The 21,554-nt window shown below is 32.8% G+C and overlaps 1 protein-coding gene across 2 annotated transcripts; it reads right to left on the reverse strand.

Annotated features, from left to right (window-relative positions):
* Positions 1-553: 553 nt before the first annotated feature.
* LOC100876254 (venom acid phosphatase Acph-1) lies at positions 554-19,249 on the reverse strand. 2 transcript variants are annotated; one of them, XM_012291858.2, is made up of 7 exons: positions 19,111-19,249; positions 10,633-10,825; positions 8,531-8,706; positions 3,945-4,188; positions 1,696-1,822; positions 1,048-1,250; positions 554-871 (listed from the first exon to the last, which is right to left on the reverse strand). In XM_012291858.2, the coding sequence occupies exons 1-7, from the start codon at positions 19,188-19,190 to the stop codon at positions 728-730; spliced, it is 1,167 nt and encodes a 388-aa protein (XP_012147248.1). In that variant the 5' UTR covers positions 19,191-19,249; the 3' UTR covers positions 554-727. The 2 variants fall into 2 exon arrangements, with proteins under 2 accessions (XP_012147248.1, XP_076394727.1); XM_076538612.1 differs by lacking the exon at positions 19,111-19,249 and adding an exon at positions 15,392-15,661.
* Positions 19,250-21,554: the final 2,305 nt, after the last annotated feature.

Genomic DNA, 21,554 nt, shown 5'->3' on the forward strand with positions numbered 1-21,554 from the left:
TTATTCTCACTGGTATGGAAGAGGTTTATTTATACAAATTATATGATATTACAAGACCCATAAAATATTCAGAACTTTCTTGACAATTAAGAAGTTTCAAAGATTTCGAAATTATCTTGTTCTTTTGTGAACTACATATTTTGGTTATAAGTCAATAAAACAATATTTCGGAAAATATATATTTCAAATTGTTTATGAAATGTATTTTCCGAGTCATTAATCTTAATAATTTATTAGAATGTTCTAAACAAATGATTTATGTAAAAAAATATTCACGTTTCATAGTGGTAAAATATTTTTATTTTTTGGAACAGTTATTTCTTACCAGCTATGATGTGCAGTGGAAATAAGTGTTCGTCGTACATTTCAAATGCATTCAAAAATAAAATATTTATTACCTTAAAACATAAAAGAAGACAAAGAGTTATTCTTTTTATTTTCTTAGATTTAAATACATATATTACAAATATTAGATTAGATTGAAATTGATATTATAACTATTAAATTTGAAATTTTCAAAGGAACATCGACGATGAAAATAATTTAGAAAACATTAAGTTGCAGAAAAGATTATTAATTGAAATAATATATATAATTTTTTGTTACATTTTTTATCTCAAATCTTTTAATGCATACTTTGTTAATAACAATTAAATTGTATTTTGAGAGTTTGTAAATATTCCTAAAAAGTTATTGAATAATTATTTTCGTAATTATTTTATTAATTTTAATTTTCACTTTCACATAATGTTATCATATCTTGAGGTATTACGGGTTGTACAAATTTTCTGAAGTGATCCAATGGGCACAGTTTGTCATCGCATCCAGGTATTTGTAACGTTCGAAGGTTGTCTTTATTTTTATAAAATATCTGCTCATAATAATTGTAATCAATTAGAATTAGTACAAGCATTAATTAAAAAAACTTAACGTAATTCAAATAAATAATACTTTCATGTCTCTATCAAAAACGTCAAAAGTATATGCACCTCAATTGCAACATTTAAACAGCTGTTTCTAATTTGTTTATTTATGTGGTTACATTACCTGAACATAATACTCATTATCCTCTTCATGTAATTCAAAAATAATACTGTTACAGTAATAAGGAATTTGATTATCAAAATTATCCAAAGCTGCAAGAAGGTAAGCAATATTTAACTCGTGGGCAGCATACATAAATGCTTTCCTTGTATCAGAATTGTTTATGTAGTTATCGACATTCTTTAGCAATTCTTTGATCCATATACCTATTCAGAAATATAATTAGGGGTTAAATTACATTTACATAGTGTAATTATTTTATATAGTAATATGCTAATTGCCAATATATCATACATATAATAACAAACGTTAAATCATAATAACATTTATTTTTTCAGTATACTGTTTCCACTTTTTGCCTTGCCTTTAACATTAACCTCATGGGGTATTAGCAACCGTGATGCTATTGACCAAATGTAACTAAATTAAATGAAATATATCATTATTTTAAAGAGACAGAATGATTTTTGACAAGTGAAAGGGCTACATCAGTTAAGAAACCACTAAAGTTATGACAGATGCTTTTATTACGTATTTATTAAATGAATTTTTGTTTACAATTTATGATTTAAGGTTGTAGAAAAGGATGTAAAATAACGGAAGATCAAAAAGGGATAATTTTTTGATATATATCAAAATACTTCCACTTACCACCTGTTAGTTGCTTTAATTTAGTAGTACGACTTCGAATAATAATATCAGATGCAGCAAGTTCGTCCAATTTACCATCAGGAAATACTGGCTTTGTCCATTCGGGTAATTCTAAGCCGATATCCCTCTGAAAATGATAAATATTTTTAAAACAATTGTAGTTATTTGTAATGATGGAAGAATATAATGATTAAGAATATGTCCTATTTAAATATGATAATAATTAACAAAGATGCTGTCGTTAAAAAAAGAAAAAAACATTAAACATCACTGTAAATAAATGTCAAGGTACTATGTTATTTCAACGTTATCAGTTTAAATATACATATTTTTGACTTGCTAATTATCTTTGTAGTTGAAATGTTATTAGTATCATTATTTACATAGTTGACAGATATTTATCATTTAACCACATATGTTCTTAAATATAAATAAGCACGTGTATTGTGTTTTTAATGAAACTTATGTTACAAATTATAATTTACAACAACGATTATTTTACAGTCTAGCAGCATGATTCTTTTGTTTTACGAAAAACTGCACGTTTATTCTCGTTATTACATTTCACTTTTTGCGGCGAAGTTTGATTTTGGAGATTTAGTTTGACAATTAAAAGATTTTGAGAACGCAGAAGTTTAAAAATATTGAAATTTAAAAATTTAGAAACATTTTGAGTTTGGGAATTTGAAAAATTTGAGGGATTTGTATATTTGAGAAATTGGACAACTGCACTTTTGAGATGTGTAAATTTAGAAAATTGAAACTTTTAAATTTACATACTTCATTTTCTAAAATTGAAGTGATACAAGGTGTCTCACAACTCCTGTAACTCCCTGAAAGGGGTGGTAGAGATTCTGAACAAGATTTCCCTTTGCAAAAATGAGGTTTGAAGCATCATTTTTGAATTATTAAGCAAAAACACGGACCAATCAGAACGCGAGAATTACGTGCGCCGAGAAGCGAGTGCGATAGCTTCGAGCCTTATAGTCGAGAGCGATTATGATCGAGTACCTATGCATCGGGACAGGATAAACGTTTAATAAGAGGCCCTTATGTTAAATCTCAGTTAAATAATGAACAGAACAGTTACAAATAATGTTTACTTATTCGTTTGTTATGAGTAAGGAACAAAATTAGTTATGTGTAATTAACAGAAGTCGAGCAAATGAAATTTCTGCAATTTTAAAGTGAGTAATTTTAAACTCACCAATTCTTTAAAAATAAACTTGTTTGATTGAAAATGGATCCTCGTAACTAGGTCGTTCACTCGATAGTAACTATTCGTAAAAGTAATACGCAACCTACAATAGCTGATATCGCAGCCGCTTCACTTCACTATAATTTTTTATTATCACTTTTCTTTGCAATATTTTGTTGTCACTTTTCACTAATTTTCTAACATAATAATGATATTGGAACGTTTATCTCTTACATTACATGACAGTAGGGTGATACTTGAAATTAAATTTTTTAAATATTACTTGGTCACGTTAATATTCTATTCCATATGCAGAGAAATGAGATTGGTTATAATTTGATTATATTTCGTAATATTTTAGAGAGTGCTACTCTTCCATTAATAATTTAATTGATGGTTCATTTAACAAGTTCTTAATAAATTTAAGACTCATAATATTAACAAATTTCATACAAAAATGAAGAAGGAGAATAGTATTTATTACTATTAATCAAGGGGTTTCAATAGAAATATCTTTTCATTAAAAAATCGATTTTATTAGCCTAATTATATTATTTGCAAAGTAGATTTCTATCAATGTATTTGATTCTTAAAAATTATTGATTTTCAAATTTACTTTCTAATAATAATGCTAAACAAAGATATTCTAAATTTTGTCTGGCAACGATCCCTAATATTTAATTGCAGAATATTAAAAAAGATACTATGTTACTTATTTATAAGGGTGAATATATTGACTGCGTACCATGACAAAAATTAAAGAAATATTTTTTTACCAAATAAACAAAAAATCACTTTAGTGTACATATTAGTTTTCGTTATAAGTTCAGGAATACATTATCCTTTATGGTGAAATAGTGAAATATGCATATTAGTTTTCTTGAGGCAAATGATTAAATACAGTAATAGCCGTAAGAAACGATGAAATATGCTTTTTTACGTGGCGATTTAAAATGTGCAATTCTTCGTAAGAAAAATGACCATGCTAGTTGTCACAACACACGTTAATATTATACAATGTTATTTATTACGTTATTATTATATTGCTTACCTGTGCAAACAATATTTGACGTAAATTAAATACTTTGTCTTGTGTGATGTTAGCACCCGTATGTTGAGATAAGTATTCATAAATATCTTTGTTCTCTTTTATATAACGTTTTACACCTTCATCCGTTTGTTCTACATTCGATACCATTTTCTTAAAACCTTTACAAAATATCCCACCATAAATATTGTACGCCGCTGGGATTGGCCATACGGGTACGGGCTGCCAGTTTAAATCAATATTCCACCTACACAATTTAATTATTTTTACGATTTACCATAATTTTGTGGTATTAGGTTTTATAAAATGTTCTAATAGGATATGCATATATTTTAAATCTTTGCACATTAAAAATATCAGATATCGCGATATTTCACGTACAGTAAATTTTTGTTGCATTAACACCATGTAAGGTAATCAGAAATATTAATGGTAAAGGGTGAGATTTACCAAATAAAATAGTGGGCGCGATTTAGAAAATACTGCAATGTTTTAATACTGACTTTTCACGGCAAATGCCAATACAAGAGTGTCTTCGCATACGCGGTCTCGGCTTGAGGACACCCCCATTAGCATGGCTGTTTAGGACCTAGACCCAGCGAAGTTCCCTGAGGAAGGGGAAATGCCATGGCAAAAGCTACACGGCTTGTGTCGATCTCTATTTTCTAACAACCATTTTTATGTTTTGCTATTTGTAATTGTTAATCGTATTCAAAAATGCTACATTGTATGTTGAGCCTTATATCCCCACGCATTATATTAGGGTGTCCCATAAGTTTCTTTCTTTTTTCTAATATGAAATGAATACACAATATTTCCTGTTTAGGATATTATTTATTCTATTATTCAAGAACCCTTTTTTTCTATTACCTTTTTCCAGGTCTCAAGAAGCCTCATTAGGCCCTCTTTCCAAATTTGTTGTGTTTTGAATGAGAAATAATTCTTAAGGTGCACTTTTATTTCGCTGATGAATTTAAAGCGCTTATCGCGAAAAGAATTTTTTAAGGACAAAAATAGGCAGTAGTCTGATAGTGCGATATCTGGAGAATATGCGGGATGCGGTAAAACATCCCAATCAAATTGTGAGACCTTTTCTCTTACCGGTAATGCAATATGTTGTCTCAGTCAGTAAGTGCGTAACCCAAACTTTGCAGCGATTAACATAACCCATCCTGGTTATGTGATTATGCACAATTGTTTTGGGAATCCTAGTAACATTCACTATCTCCCGTATACTAAATCGGAGATTTTTATCAAGCATGGCCTTGATAAGGTCGGTATCCGTCGTTTTTGGGCGACCGCTGCGGTCCTCACCTTCGAGACTAAAATTTCCCTCTTTAAATCGCTTAAACCAATTGCGAACGGTTGTAACAGTTATAGCACCATCCCCGTACACAGTACAAATCTCGTTAACAGTATTTTTTACACTATCACCTTTTTTAAAACAACGCAGCATGATATGCCGTAAATGTCGCCTTTCGCTGCCCATGTTTAAAAGCGTGATTGAAGGTTTTAAAAGATACTGTGGCACAATCGAAACATACTGAAAAAGAGCTCTGGGATCACTGAAAACAATGACATAGACGTCTAATAGATAAGCCTGCATGTGTACACAAGCGGAGCCAGATGAAACCACTTATAGCGCGAAAAGAAAGAAACTTATGGGACACCCTAATATGTATTCTGCTTCATATTATCACGTTATACGTATTGCTACGCGTTGTGTGATGTGCATTATGTCACCATGCATTATAGAACTATATTTTACCTGATCAAATATTATATCTTTACTGTATCGTCGAAATCTGTCCAACATGGAGAAATTTCGTGTTTCAAGGAATATATGAATTCGATTGAGGAAGAGGGTAAATAAAAATTGTTTAAACACAATTGAGCCTGAAAAATCGTGATCGTTTATTGGCTCTAGCGATTCGAATTAGGGGAAAAAGCCTTGCGGCATAAAAAACCCCTTACAAAAATATGTGTTCGTTAATGATTCTACGGTGAAAATGTGTACGAGTATGTGTACGTTGTGTTGGTGGCGTATTGAATGTGAATCGTTTTGAGGAGAACAAGGTCTCGCTCAATGTCGTTCGATTTGAGGAGAACAGAGTCTCACTCAGCGTTGTTCGTTTTGAGTGATAATTCACGTTGCGTGAGATTATTCACGATGATCGAGTTGAGAATGTAGGACTCACTCGGATCATGCTGATGTGTACGTTTAACCACCCTACCGTGACCTGTTCGAGGGTGTAGGGCTCGCCCGAACAGTGTACAGTGTGTGTACGTTAACCACCCTACCGTGGCCCATTCGAGGAGTGCAGGGTCTCACTCGAATGGCGTCGTGAATGATTTCCGAACCACCCTGCATTGGCTATGCTACGTCGCGTTACGCGGAAACTTCTAAGTCACGATTGACTTCTTCGACTCTCGATCCGAACCGTGTAAGCTTCAACGTTCGACTGTGTTTTTGTTGTACGAAGAATTGCCTAAATACCCTCGTGTTTCCGAAGGTAACGGTTAGGAAAAATTCTATGCTTTCGTTCGTTAAATTGTTTAAAGAGAGAGGTACAGCTGTTAGCTGATTTATGACACGCACGTGTTTACAGTAAGACTAGTTCGGCTAGGATTTGAGAGACAAAAGGGTCCTCGGTGACCGGTATTTCGAGGTAAAAACTATTGACAGTAGCCTACGTGCCGACCGCTTGGGCCCTGCAATAAATTGCTTAGCCGCGGCATAGGTTTCGGTTCGCGGCCGAACATTTACTATATCATTATATTGTATATGCTATACATATATGGACAATTTTTAAAATTGAATATCTAGATATTTATGAAAATAAATCGTTAAACCAAAATTATACTCGTATTTAAATTAGTCGTATCTAAAATTTGTCTACAAAAAGTTTATCGTCATCTTATTGCACTTGTGGGTCATTCCAGGTCAAATCGATTACTTTTAGACGTCACCATCTGCGATTTTGTTCTAATCAAAATATGTTGTAGTCCATGTGAAATTGGAAGGGGGGGTTAAGTCATCATTTTACCGGTTCCGAATTTGTTAAGGAATAACAAGCCTTTAAACTTTAAAGTCTGCAATTTTTGTCCATTTTTGCAGAAATAGGCTTCACTTACGAATTTTTTGCTTAAAAACTACTCAACCGATTTCGCTAAATTTTTTTCTTGTCATATTCACAAAGCATTGGGCTATTTTAAAATATTAAAATATAAATATTAAAATATTAATATAAGCTATTGTTATAAGATATTGAAAAGTTTAAACAAATTTTTTTTGAGTTTTTTTTTTAATGAGGGGCGTAAAAGGTTTAAATTAAAAAAAAATGGTCATATTCTTTGAAACTACTCCTTTAAAATGAGCACTTCAAAACGATGGAGCTTTGAAATTTGACGTCACTATAAACTGGAAAACGATGCGGTGTATCTCCATTTCAAATAGGTGAGTCGTACGCTCTGCTATTGATACACGACTAAATGACACTTTTTGTACCTGGCAAGGCCTATTTTAGTCAAAATGGGCAAAAATTGCAAACTTTGAAGCCTTGTTCTTTCTTAACAAATTCGAAACCAGCAAAATGATGACTTAAACCCCCCTTAATTTCATGTGGTCTACAACATATTTTGGTTAGAACAACATCACAGGTAATGAGGTGCAAAAATGATTGATTTAGCGTGGAATGACAACTAAAGGTAATATGCAAAGAAACGTTGTTTAAAATAGTGACTTTGATTACATATTTCAAGATCATCGAAATCGGTGGGGAATAGTTAAAGTAAACAATAATCAAGAATACTTATAATTGTGCGGTTCACTGATAAAGAGTTATATGCGATATTTACATTGTTATCTTTGCAATATCTAATTTGACATGTTTAACGTTTTTCTGCACTGTCATTTTCAATATCAAAAATTTCCTGATCATTTTCGGGACACTCTTCATTAATATCATTTATTTTTTCTAATAATGAATTTACACTCTTCAAACTTGACATTTTGGGGATGAATATTCAACTGATACAGTAAAAATTAAAATGTATAAATGTAAATCCAAGTACATGAAAAAATGAATAAAAGATAAAATGTGAAACTTACGGCGAAGTACTGATGATTTTGTCTAGTTTTTTGGAAATGACACTTATAACACATAAAACAACACTTATAACAACATAAAATACAGGTAGAATAATAATAGAATAGAAATATAAAATAATAAAAAACTGCTGAATATACTTCTTGTGACTTTGACGTACTGATGTTCGTCAATTTCAAGAATGTTTTATACGTTGTTAGTTTACCATGGTTAAGCTGCATGGGCTTTCTAGAGATCGAACGTATTAACACTAAATGTATCAACACATAATTATGTATAATGAACATATAATTTAAAATTAAAAATAAAGTAGAAGCACAAATAAATAAATAAGAAAACCTTAATTAATGCTTTGTCTTAATGAAAGTTAATATTAATTTCATGAAATGTACCTTAACAAATTTTGTAATTTTGTGGTTTAATACTTTTAGTGTTAAAAGGAGTAGAATAAGTTATCAAAGCTTCTATTTCTATCCATACCTTTGTAATCCCACAGCAGGATATAATCCAGCTGCCACAAGTTCTCCAGTCATTATAACTCGGTCTACTTCACTAGAGTAAAACTGAATGATCTTCTTCGAGTAAAATGGCCCCAAAAAATCGTCGTATCTGTCTCGAAAATATTGGCCAAGTTTGTACGCTAACCTTTTTCCATCCTATATTCAACAAAAATTATTTGACAATACAAAGCATTATAATGGAATGTAAAAGAAATAAAAATTGGATTCACTTTAGTATTTGGTATTTATAGAGTGTATCAAACAATAAGATTCTGTCAAAAGGGACATAGTTTTACATAATCAGGTCTTTTATAGATGGACGCATGGAGGACATACTTTCTATTAGAATTATGTTATGTTAATTTTAAATGCATTAATTGATTCAGTATATTAATTAATATGATAAATATCCCATTTATACTAGAAAAAAGTATTAGTTAATGTCTAAAGAACTCAATACCGAGTGTCCTACGTAGTATTAATAATGTCACTGGAAAGAATGTAATTTTAAGTAAAAAAACAAACAAAAGTATACAATAAAATATTTATATATCTTTATTTTTAAAAAAATTTTAAGTTCTTCAAAACGTTTGTAAGCAAATTTGCTTACGCTATATAAAAATATCGAAGTTTCTTTAATTTAGCAATAAACAAATGTTATGAATTCATAAATGTAACTATTAATACTATTAAAGTGCATTATCAGTTATTATACTTCAACATATGGCTCCATTAAACGTTAGTGAATCATTCTATTAACTAAGACAAAATATGTGTTTTATTTTGCATTTTAATATCGTGTGACATTGACAAATATTACACTATTAACTAAGGCACTACTTAATAATCTATTAATTAATAACATTTATTAATTGGTAAATTAGTTAAAAAATTGAAATTGTCATCTCTATTGCTGTATACCAATTTTCGTACAAATATTTTGTAAGATGTTCAAACTCAGTTTTCTCAAAAACGAAATTGTATATCAAATAATCCTGTTCTATATTTTTTACTTGTATTCTTTACATAACATTATCCTCTTTTTAATATCCATCATATTGTTTATTATTTTCGTATACAAAATTTAATAATAGGATAAATATTAATAAAAGGGAATCTAGTCCCAACGACCTTGACTTTGATATACATATGTATATCGCCGAAGTCGTTGTCCTCACAAGGGATATCACCAAATTGATACACGTCGATTTTAATGAAATTTTTATACGTTATAGACCTCGAAAAAATATTTGACACGTATTTTTAACCGACTTCGAAAAAGGAGGAGGCTACTCAATTCGATTAGTATATTTTTTTTTTTCCTATGTATGTTCACCGATTACGCCTAGCTGGGTGGACCGATCGGAACGAAACCTTTTACATCTGGTAGGTGCTAACTCCCCATTGGTACCTTTATCAAAACATTTTTCATTTTTTAATTGCAAAGTGTTGTTATTGCAAAAAAACCGGCAACTTTCGAAATAAACTTTTCTCGATTTTGGTGCGCGTTTAATATCTTATCACGTACATGATTCTGAACAATTTTGTTCATATACAAAGTTCGCGGAAAGCTTTTGTTTTCGAGATATTAGCGAAAAATTGTTATTAACTTTTGAAATCAAATTCGAACGATTTTAATGTCCTTCGAATATGTTGTTAGGGGTGTGGTTCTGGACAACTTTTTCCTCTTGCATAATTGGCGGTAAGCTCTAGTTTTCGTGATATTAGCGAAAAACTATTGTTATTAATGTTAGTGGAACGCCTCGTGCTATGCACGAGAAAGACAAGAAAGGGCAATTGCAATGCACTATACCAAAACACTAAGCTTTGCCGCTTTGACACGCGATTTATGCAGCAAGATGAGTTCACGTTGACGTTGGTGTACTATTCCCATTGCTTGGTACAGTCTCCGAAATTTTTTTATATTTAGAGTACGGCGTCGTTATAATAGAGCAAACAAATTAGTAGTACGGCACTGTGCATGTATGTTGCTGCATGCCAGGTGTTTAGACAGTCAATTTTATATACATATATGATATATTTTGATACGAATAAGTATTTCACTGTATAAATGGTACGTACGTTCGTCAAAGCTCCGAGTCCGTCTGGCTCATATGTTTCATTAACGTAAGGATCATTGGGATATACATTCGTGCCATTGGTAGGTGTTCTATTTCCATGTCTAAATATCGTTTGTACTTGTTTAAGTTCTCCGATGGAAGGTTGAAGATAAAACAGGCAAATAATGATATTCAGTATCCACATTTTCAGATTTCTGAAATCAAATCAGTTATATACTTAATAAGCATAAGAAGAATTTCATAACTTTAATTAAATACAACCTGATTTATTTACATTGAGATTTGTGCAGTGAAGCACGTTAAAAATGTATTTCTAAGGCTGCTCATAATTTTTTATTTAAATCTTCATAATATGTTCTTTGTATAAGGATGGGGATACGTGTGTAATTACAAATAAAACGTGTATTAAGTATTAAGAAATTTCAAATTGATAAGAGATGAAGGAAGCAAACTTTATCCGTTTCCCTTGTTTTTCGTGCACGAAACTTTATAAATCCAATATTTCAAATATTAACGTAATAATCTTATAGTAATGTTATACAATTGTTATAATTGTTATTATATAATATTATAACAACGTTGTAATAAAATGTTATGGTAACAATTATATATGTATAATTATACAATTTAATGACATTATGACAGAAAACGCAATACTATACTATATGTATAATATATACAATATATACAAACCTAAGAATAAATATGTATAATTGTTATAACGACTTTTTATTATAATTTTTATTTCGTTTGAAAATCACGGCAATGTTTTTGAAAACCATACAATTTGATTAATGTTATTATTATAAAATTTGTTTAATTTGGTTGTTAACACGTGCATCACCAATATTATCCGATCCATATTTATGTGATGTATACAGGGTGTTCGGCTACTGGTGGGCATAATTTCAGGGGGTGGTAGCTGGGGTGATTCTGAACAACTTTTTCCTTTACCAAAATGCTGGTTAAAGCTTAGTTTTTGAATTATTAATGAAAAACACTGACCAATCAGAGCGCGAGAATAGCGCGCGCTCAGATGCGAGAGCGACGGATGCAAGCGTGACGGTTGACCCTGGTCGTGAACAAACAAATCGCGCGATATCGGTAACATAGTTACCATCATCGGTAATATGTCAGCCGGTAAGTAGTTATAAAATTCACAACTATTAATAAGTATAAATTTATTAACGAAACTAATTGTATGGATTAAGCGAAAATAAAGGTAAAGATAAAGCGCAGTTTTTTTAGATAATTAAAAAAAATGACTATTTGTTTAACGACATAAAATTAAAGAATACTTGGACGCTTACCTCATGAGTGAATTTACGATGCGAAAATTCTTCATTAATTTTGAAGTATATCGTCGTATGACAAGAAACCTATTTACTCGCTAAAATCCACAAGAGCATATCAATACCCGCTCTATGGGATTGTCAAGTAAAAAGGGTGACTGTCATATTTGATGTCTTCCGTATAATAATAGTACAATTTCCGAAATTCACACTAAACAAACACACAATCACATAAGCACCACGATTGTCCAGTCCTTAGTATCGAAACGTTAAAAATATCCACCTTTTTTACACATCAATTCGTTTACGAAAGTTCCTCGCCATGTACACATTACACATTATGCGCGATGAGTAAAGAATCAGTTATTGCAAGATGTATTATTGCGATCGCACAACACTTATTACCGATAATATTTAATTTACTTTAATGTTTGAAATGTGCACCATTCTCTTCTAAGCACTCTCGTTCGATTATCGACAACCAACTGACGTTTTGTACAGAATTTTAGAAACAAAAAACTGGCATTGGTATTGTCTTCCCACTATACCCCTCCTCAGGCTGATCAGGTTACATTTCTCGACGAGCGAGCTTCTTAGGTTATTGTGGAATTTTTTTCCCGTTGAGAGAGAGTCACTGTTTCGCTCTTCTTTTGTGATGTTTGTTTATTTTGAAACTGTATAGTAAAACGTTCCGTGCAAATACGCATCTGTGCATATTCGTTAAAAGTAATTCGTGTCATAAAAATAAATTTTCCGACTCATCAAAACAAATAAATAAATAAATTTAATATTGTCGGTAATACGAGTTGTGCGATCGCAATAATACATCTTGCAATAACTGATTCTTTACTCATCGCGCATAATGTGTAATGTGTACATGGCGAGGAACTTTCGTAAACGAATTGATGTGTAAAAAAGGTGGATATTTTTAACGTTTCGATACTAAGGACTGGACAATCGTGGTGCTTATGTGATTGTGTGTTTGTTTAGTGTGGATTTCGGAAATTGTACTATTATTATACGGAAGACATCAAATATGACAGTCACCCTTTTTACTTGACAATCCCATAGAGCGGGTATTGATATGCTCTTGTGGATTTTAGCGAGTAAATAGGTTTCTTGTCATACGACGATATACTTCAAAATTAATGAAGAATTTTCGCATCGTAAATTCACTCATGAGGTAAGCGTCCAAGTATTCTTTAATTTTATGTCGTTAAACAAATAGTCATTTTTTTTAATTATCTAAAAAAACTGCGCTTGATCTTTACCTTTATTTTCGCTTCATCCATACAATTAGTTTCGTTAATAAATTTATACTTATTAATAGTTGTGAATTTTATAACTACTTACCGGCTGACATATTACCGATGATGGTAACTATGTTACCGATATCGCGCGATTTGTTTGTTCACGACCAGGGTCAACCGTCACGCTTGCATCCGTCGCTCTCGCATCTGAGCGCGCGCTATTCTCGCGCTCTGATTGGTCAGTGTTTTTCATTAATAATTCAAAAACTAAGCTTTAACCAGCATTTTGGTAAAGGAAAAAGTTGTTCAGAATCACCCCAGCTACCACCCCCTGAAATTATGCCCACCAGTAGCCGAACACCCTGTATATGCACGAAAAACGTTTTTACTTATGCAATGATAAATAATTGTATTAAATACTTGAAAGTACATACAATAACAATAGGAAAATGCAGTCAGTATTATTGAATCACTTCTCCCAAAAATGAAAGTATTACTTTTAACCAGTTAATGTTTTTTTAGTCTTTTTAATCAGTTAAAAAGAGTACTAGTCATGTATTCAATACGCCAAAATATGCATATATGTTCTCTAAATTCATGGATTTAATTCATAAAACTGAAATCATATAATTTATTTGTTGAAAATGAAATGCTAAGAAAGATTCAGATAATCGACTAATAAGTAAGTAAACGATAACTGTCGAAAGTATCATAACAATGGCTTTTCCTGGTTAGACGGCTAGTATAGTATAAAGATATTGCCGGAAACGTGAACATTGAATGTTTCATTTAAATGTCAATAAAATCACGATGTTGCAAAACAAATAATGATAAAATTCTTGTTTCATTTTAAAATTTAAGCAAATATTGAATACATTGGATACAGTGGGGACTATTGGGGCGAGTGACGCTATTAATTTATAGAAATACTAGATTGCAATTGAAATTGACGATTTCGAAAACAGGTCAGGTACTATTTAGCGATATAACAGTACTGTACAATAGCACTTATGACAAACGAAAGTGAGTTTTTCACGAACATTCTTAATATAAAATGGTTGGTTTTCAGTTAAAGGAAACAGTGACCGATTTCGAACAACAGAATCTGATTCAAATTTATAACATAAAAGTATGTATATCACTTATATTACGTATATTTGAAACTTAAATGAACACGAATTTGACGAAATCTATTATGTTATCTATTTATTAGTACTTTGTTGTTAAACTAATTAGTTGTTAAAATCTGTCTTTCCGTGTATCATATTGCTACATTGTAGAACGTATAGCGGAGGATATTGAAACGTCGAAAATCTACCACAATTTAATGTTATAAAAGTATCGTAAAATAACACTTATATTATACCTATTTAACCAGTTAATTGTGGCGCCGAAATCGAGCCATGACGAGTATACTCGTCAATCACAGAGTAAGTTGCGCTGGTAAGATATTGGACCAAAAAGATGGGTTTATTTTATACAATTGACACTTTTATTACTAATGTATATTTATTTGGTTAACTTAAACATATATTACATACTTATTAGATGAAAAACGCAATAAAAATGAAATGCATATGATAGACCATCCCTGAAGGGACCCTATCATAAATCAGCTTTCCGACTTTTGCTTTTGCTTTCCTTTCACGCTAACATCTAAAAAACGTTGTTGTCGCACATAAATAAATTCGTTGTGCGAACTGGTAAGCTGTTTCAGCCGGTACATATGGGGCGCATGAGTTCATCTCAAATTATTTATATTTTTTATTTGTTTGTTTTATTCTGGCATGGTCTCAAAATATTCTAAACATCTTGAAATTTAAGAATATGTTTTGCTTTTCTCAAAAATTACAATTTAAATAGCCAATGGTCACTACTTTATACGCACGACGAGTATACTCGTCAATCACAGTTAACTGGTTAAAATATATTTAAAGTATTGATTGCTAAATAATCATTTTATTGAACATTATATTGTATAAAGTAATCGATAAGATGATCATTTTAGCAATTAGTTAATTTCAATTAAAAATGTTTATGGAAAGTTTGCATAGTACTTTCAGCATTTCATTAAACTTCAAATTGATGTCTTCCAAAAATTATTTTGTGATATTATCAAATTGCGTCAGACTTTTGATATTTTTAAATCGGCTGTTCTATTTCCAGCAAGCTAATAATATTTATTCTGTACGTAGATCGAGTATTAAACGTTACTTACATTTTGTGTTGTCAGGAAATAAACTTGTGTATTTGAGTGAAATTCTGCTTTATAAATCACAAGTCAAATTATTGCCGAAAATTATTGCTACACCACACTCCAACGGTCAACGGTTTGTAAACTAGATGGGTTATAGCTGTAGTGACAAACACTGGCTACAAACAGATACGTACTGTATGTTTGAGATATGTTTACTTCGACAAATTTTTTAGTTCTGTTTAGTCTTCGTGAAATCAGTTACCACGAAGGCTCTGAAGAACTTCGAGGATGTACATGTTGGGGGAAACTGTCGGATTTCTCAATTTGCAATGTTGCAAACTGTAGAAGTGGCGGAAAATCCGATTAATTGGTGGTAGAACAGTTGACGGATGTGATAAAAACCCATTCATAACTGACTATCACCTTCAGATAATCTTCGACCTAAGATGTTCCGTCTAAGACAAAGAGTAGCTGTGTTATTATTATTTAAAAATAATTATTTAAAATAATTATTTAAAAATAATATTGAAGTCTTTTGTGATGTGGTGGTGTTTTACCGTGAAAATACATACAGTTACTCACTTTAATATTCGGACACTATAATAATTTATGTTTAATGCTTTATATCTTCCTCAATTGTTAAAATATTTATTCCCTATTTTTTTACCATATTAACTTCTTTATTATAGACAACAGAAACATAAAAAATTATTTTGTAACTGCCACATGTTATTACATATTGAAGGATAAACCAAACGATGCCTATTTTACGCGTTACAAAAATATTCGGACACAATAAATGATTATTTCTAAGAAGCGATCTAATCCGTGGTATACGCCTAAAATGTAAACATAACAGTGGCGTTACTGCCCTACGTTAGTCAGTCTAGCTAAGGAAATTGAGCAATAGACATTAAAAATTCAAAATGCCACGAAGAGGAAGAAACACAAGTTTCGATAAACGGCAACTCATGATATTTAATTTCGAAAAAGGCAAAAGCTATCGTCAAATAGCAAATTTATTGGATATGAAGAAAAGTACTGTAGCAGATATTGTTACACGATATAAAAAAGAAGATCGGATTGAATTGAAATCTCAAAAAGGACGTCCACGCCTTCTCGATTCCAGAGATAGAAGAATTATTGTAAGGAAAATTAAGGAAAATCCACGATTAAGTGCACCGCAATTAACGTCGGAATTATACCAGGAAACTGGAAAAAGTGCGAACCCACAAACTATTCGACGGGCACTTAAAGAAAGTGATTACAATGGCCGAGTTGTACGAAGAAAGCCATACGTAAACAAGATAAACAGAAAGAAGCGATTTTGCTTCTTCGAAAAGGTTGAAATGTATTTAATATACTACCTAACGAGTAAATAGGTTTCATTCATATCTGTTACGTAATTGTATGATTGAATGAAATAGAAATTACTTCATTAGGAAATAGAAATTATTTTATACTTTTTAGTGCATTTCGAAGTCGGCGTATTTTTTTTCTAAAAATTATTTTATTTCACGCTTTTTATCGACCGACAAGACGTGTTTGTAGAAACAGTAGAAAATCATCGACTGCATGTTGACTCATACACCACCAGATACACGGAGGCATACGTAGAATTCAATACATTAGTAATAATAGTCTTCGCTAATAACTCGAAAACTAAAGCTTCCCCTTAATTGCGGATAAGGAAAAAGTTGTTCAGAATCGTGCCCCTGATAACATATTAAAAGAACATGAAAATCGTCCAAAGTTGATTTCAAAACTTTTCAACAATTTTTCGCTAATTCTCGAAAACTAAACCTTTTCGCGAAATTTGCATATGAACAAAATTGTTCAGAATCATGTCCGTGATAAGATATTAAAAACGCACTAAAATCGAGAAAAGTTTATTTCAAAAGTTGCCGGTTTTTTTGCAATAACAATACTTTACAATTAAAAAATGAAAAATTTTTTGATAATGGTACCAATGGGGAGTCAGAACCTACCAAATGCAAAAGGTTTCGTTCCGATCGGTTCATCCAGCCAGGCGTAATCGGCGGGCACACATAGAAAAATAAAAAATATACTGATCGAATTGAGTAACCTCCTCCTTTTTTGAAGTCGGTTAAAAATAGTACTGAAATTCGTAATAAGTTCATTTCTGCATGTTTTGTTGATTACTGACAAAGAAACATATCGAACCGGGACACACCGATTTTAGTGAAACTTATGTGAAAGATAGTTCTCAAGAAAATATTTGGCACGTATTTTATTTTATCGGTCATCGTTCACATTGAAGGAGTAAAAATAGCCCTCAAAGTTAAGGGCTGAAATCATTCTTTTGGGAATATCTTCGGAATTAAAGGAGATAAGTGGAAGCTTTTTTTTTAATCGTTGGTCTTTATATAGGGAATTTTTGTGCGCAAAAAAATTACATCAGCAGTATTATCAAAACAATTAGTGGAAGATAAAGTATGTGACATCGGTAACAGTGAAAGTATGAAAAGAAATCAAGGTAACATTCATAACAACTCCATCAATAAAAACTGTACAGTGAGCATGGAAGTCATCCGAGACAAAACATAAAAGCCATTAAGTTTTTTTTTTACTTTATGTTGCATTGATTTATATTTCAATTATTACAGTATTATGTTCGGCATCAGAATCCAATTAGAAAATTTATCATAATTCATAATGCTTCATAGTTCTGTAGTCTCATGATATTTTCCGAAACGTGTGAAGTATGAATTCATATGAACTTATTACACAATTATTCTGATGTATTCGACAGAATGTTAGTTTACCAGAAAATGCTTCTATTGTATCCTGTAACCGCAGCCTTGAAGGAATTTTGCAACAGTATAAAAGCAATTTTATAATGAGTCAACACAGTTTCGTTTTCATTTTAAGAGCGGTGCATATGATCATAATTTGAAAATGTGACATTTCATATGCGCTGACCGAATATTTATACAGCGAGTACATAATAGATACATTAAGCGAATTTTTAAAACAGTAAAACTTTTTCTGAAATTGTGCCAAACGATTTAAACTGTTTAAACAATTAGAAAAATTAGTTTATTAGATGCTGTTTTGAAAAAGTGTAATTTGTTTGAGTCGTAACAACAACGGGAAAGAACAGTTTTTGAAATCTTTTTATTTTAGTTAATGATGTAAATATACAAACTACTTTTAGTATGCGAGAGTTAAATGCACTTTGAAAAGTTCATGGCAATCGGTAAATGTAGCTATGAATCATAAATGACCAAAAATCATAATTTTTGGCTTATAACTGTGATAAATTGGATTCCTTTATATTATTTAATGATAAAGTTGTATCTAAAATGATACGCATTTTCCAAATAACTTAATAAAACTGTAGTTAGAATAAAAGCCATTTAAAAAATCGTGAAGCTATAGATAAACTTGCAAAGAATGATAACCTGCATTGATCCTTTTTTTGAAACGCGGACACGCTTTCACATATTTATTAATATGTATGAAAGTCGTATACGTACATCTAATTAATTCTACAATCTAAATTATTTAATTTAGAAAATAAATTCTTTTATTTTACTTTTAATACGCGTTACAGCCAAAGGGTTAAATCAACATATGAAAAATTTTATTTATATTTTGATTTATTTGTCGCAGCTGTAGTTTGATATAATATATTATTCTATATTGTATTTTGTCACCAATGCATGAAAAAAAACTAATTCTACTGATTAACCGATTCAAGAGACACAGAGACTCACCTGTTACACATGCGTCGACGAACGTGCTCAAACTGTTCATATTCGAGCACGTTGAAATATCCGCAATGCTGGTGCGTCATGCATTTCAATAAACTGAAAAAACCGTAACTACACTACAATGATAAGACAGCTGCCAAAATACAAGTTTTATAAATGAATTCAAAACCAAACAGTCACGTTTTAAAGTGAAACATGAGACAGCGGTCGAATCAGTTACACTAAGAAGTGAAGTAATATTGAGTCATGAATAATAGAAATGAAGGAGATTAACGTGGGAAAAAATGTCACGTCATCCTCTTATTCAGTAGCTTCAGTGAAACCATGTTTCACGATGTGATTGAATCTCATATATAAATTTAAACGAACTTCTCAACTTGTAATCTTGTGTCCGTTGAACTCAGATAGTGAAAAAGAATTAATATGGAAATTATGTTTACTTCTTTAACTTGTTATATGCGAAAAACTTATGTTTAAGCCCTTGTACGATTACTACTTCATTTAGAACCATTAATAAAAATACTGATAAACGGACGGGTATGTTTGACGAAAATGTTTCAAAAAGCATTTAATGATGGATATGTTTGGCCAAAAGCATTGGCGCGTTTATAAACATTTTATCAGGTTAAGAAAAGGATAATAAGCATTTGTTTCATAAAATGATTGTTTTAGGAAAATAAGTTTCTAAGAGTATCAGACAAAAATGTCTTTAAAGGAATATGGCGTAATGGTATTTCATTAATAAACAATTGTCTAGTAGGTAATCGTATACTGTAGCCATCTTATTCACAGGTTAGGATATTCGGACAGTAGGAAATCGTAAGGAAATCAGGAATTCTGGAAAATAGGAATATTTATTCAAGGATATTAGGAGAGGCATACAAGAATTAACGGAGTTACAAATTTTCTTTCGCAATGCACGTAAAGAACCTACGATTACATAACTCTCTCTCTCTCTCTCTCTTTCTCTTTCCTTCCCTATATTTTACTCTCTATCTAATCTTTTCCTTTCGTCAACCAGGCGTCCAGGAGTAACTCTGTTCTCTCCCGTTCGAATGGCGTCCAGGTATTCTCTCCGAACTCTCCATTCCGAACGGGCGACCAGTAGTTTTGTCCCGTACTCTCCTGTACTTTACCTGGGGCGTCCAGGAGATGCTCTGTCCTCTCTCAGTCGACAGGCGTCCAGGAATATTCGCCGAACTCTCCATGTCGACCGAGTGTCCAGGAACAAACTCCCGTACTCTCCCCCTATTCACCAGGCAGGCGTCCAGGAGGGTTTCGCCGTACTCTCCTGCCTGGGTATCAACAGTTATCTCCGGGTGGGCGTCCAGGAATTATCGCCGAACTCTCCCACCGGAGTCTCTTAAACTTTACCCCACGGCAGGCGTCCAGGAGGGGTTCGCCGTACTCTCCTGCCGGGGTCTTAAACCTTTACCTCCGGTCGGGCGTCCAGGTATTATCGCCGAACTCTCCCGCCGGAGTCTCTCTTTACTCTGCTCCAAGCAGGCGTCCAGGAGTGTTTCGCCGAACTCTCCTGCTGGAGCTTCCTCTACTTCTACTCTCCGGGCAGGCGTCCAGGTATTATCGCCGAACTCTCCTGCCGGAGTTTCCTACTAGCTACTCTCCGAGCAGGCGTCCAGGTATTGGTCGCCGAACTCTCCTGCCGGAGTTCCCTACCAGCTACTCTCCGAGCAGGCGTCCAGGTATTGGTCGCCGAACTTTCCTGCCGGAGTCCCTAACAGCTATTCTCCGAGCAGGCGTCCAGGTATTGATCGCCGAACTCTCCTGCCGGAGTTCCCTAACAGCTATTCTCCGAGCAGACGTCCAGGTATTGGTCGCCGAACTCTCCTGCCGGAGTTCCCTAACAGCTATTCTCCGAGCAGGCGTCCAGGTATTGGTCGCCGAACTCTCCTGCCGGAGCCCCTAACAGCTAAGTTCCTTCTCCAGCAGGCGACCAGGTATTTTCGCCGGTCTCTCCTGCCGGAGTCCCTAGGCTAGTCCGAGAGCGGCCGATGGTACTTACCTCGTCCTCTCTCCCAGACTGCCAAATAGGCCCGTTCCGGGCGCGCGACTCTATTTTATATAGGCCGGTTGCTATCCTGCGGCCGAGCTATCAACAACGCGTCGCCAAGTTCCGCGATCGCTGCTCGCGGCTCGCGGGTCGCGCCTTGCCTCTCGCTCCGCTGAGCGGCCTACGAACTCTCGCATCGCGACAGAATTTTCGATTAGTCTGAAGTATTCGCTTTTCTCGAATGTTCTCGACGCTAAATATTATTTCCATCTATTCTATTATATTTCGCAAGGGAATTCTAAGGATTTTCTTGTCTGATTTCTCTTTGAATACAATTAATTTATTTGTCGCACTTTACAATTATTCCTGTACGCTACAATACTAGATAATTGTCTACTAAATTAACGGATGGCAACCCTTTAGATATTGCGAATGA

This window comes from Megachile rotundata, chromosome 1, assembly GCF_050947335.1.
Source record: "Megachile rotundata isolate GNS110a chromosome 1, iyMegRotu1, whole genome shotgun sequence".
In the NCBI taxonomy this organism is placed as follows: Eukaryota; Metazoa; Arthropoda; class Insecta; order Hymenoptera; family Megachilidae; genus Megachile; species Megachile rotundata.

Coding starts and splice junctions, on each gene's coding strand:
- LOC100876254 (XM_012291858.2), bottom strand. CDS start 19,190: ATGACGCACCAGCATTGCGGATATTTCAACGTGCTCGAATATGAACAG. Junction 4,189..8,530: donor CCTGCTGTGGGATTACAAAG/GTATGGATAGAA, acceptor TAAATTGTGTAG/GTGGAATATTGATTTAAACT. Junction 1,251..1,695: donor ATTAAAGCAACTAACAGGTG/GTAAGTGGAAGT, acceptor ATTTCTGAATAG/GTATATGGATCAAAGAATTG.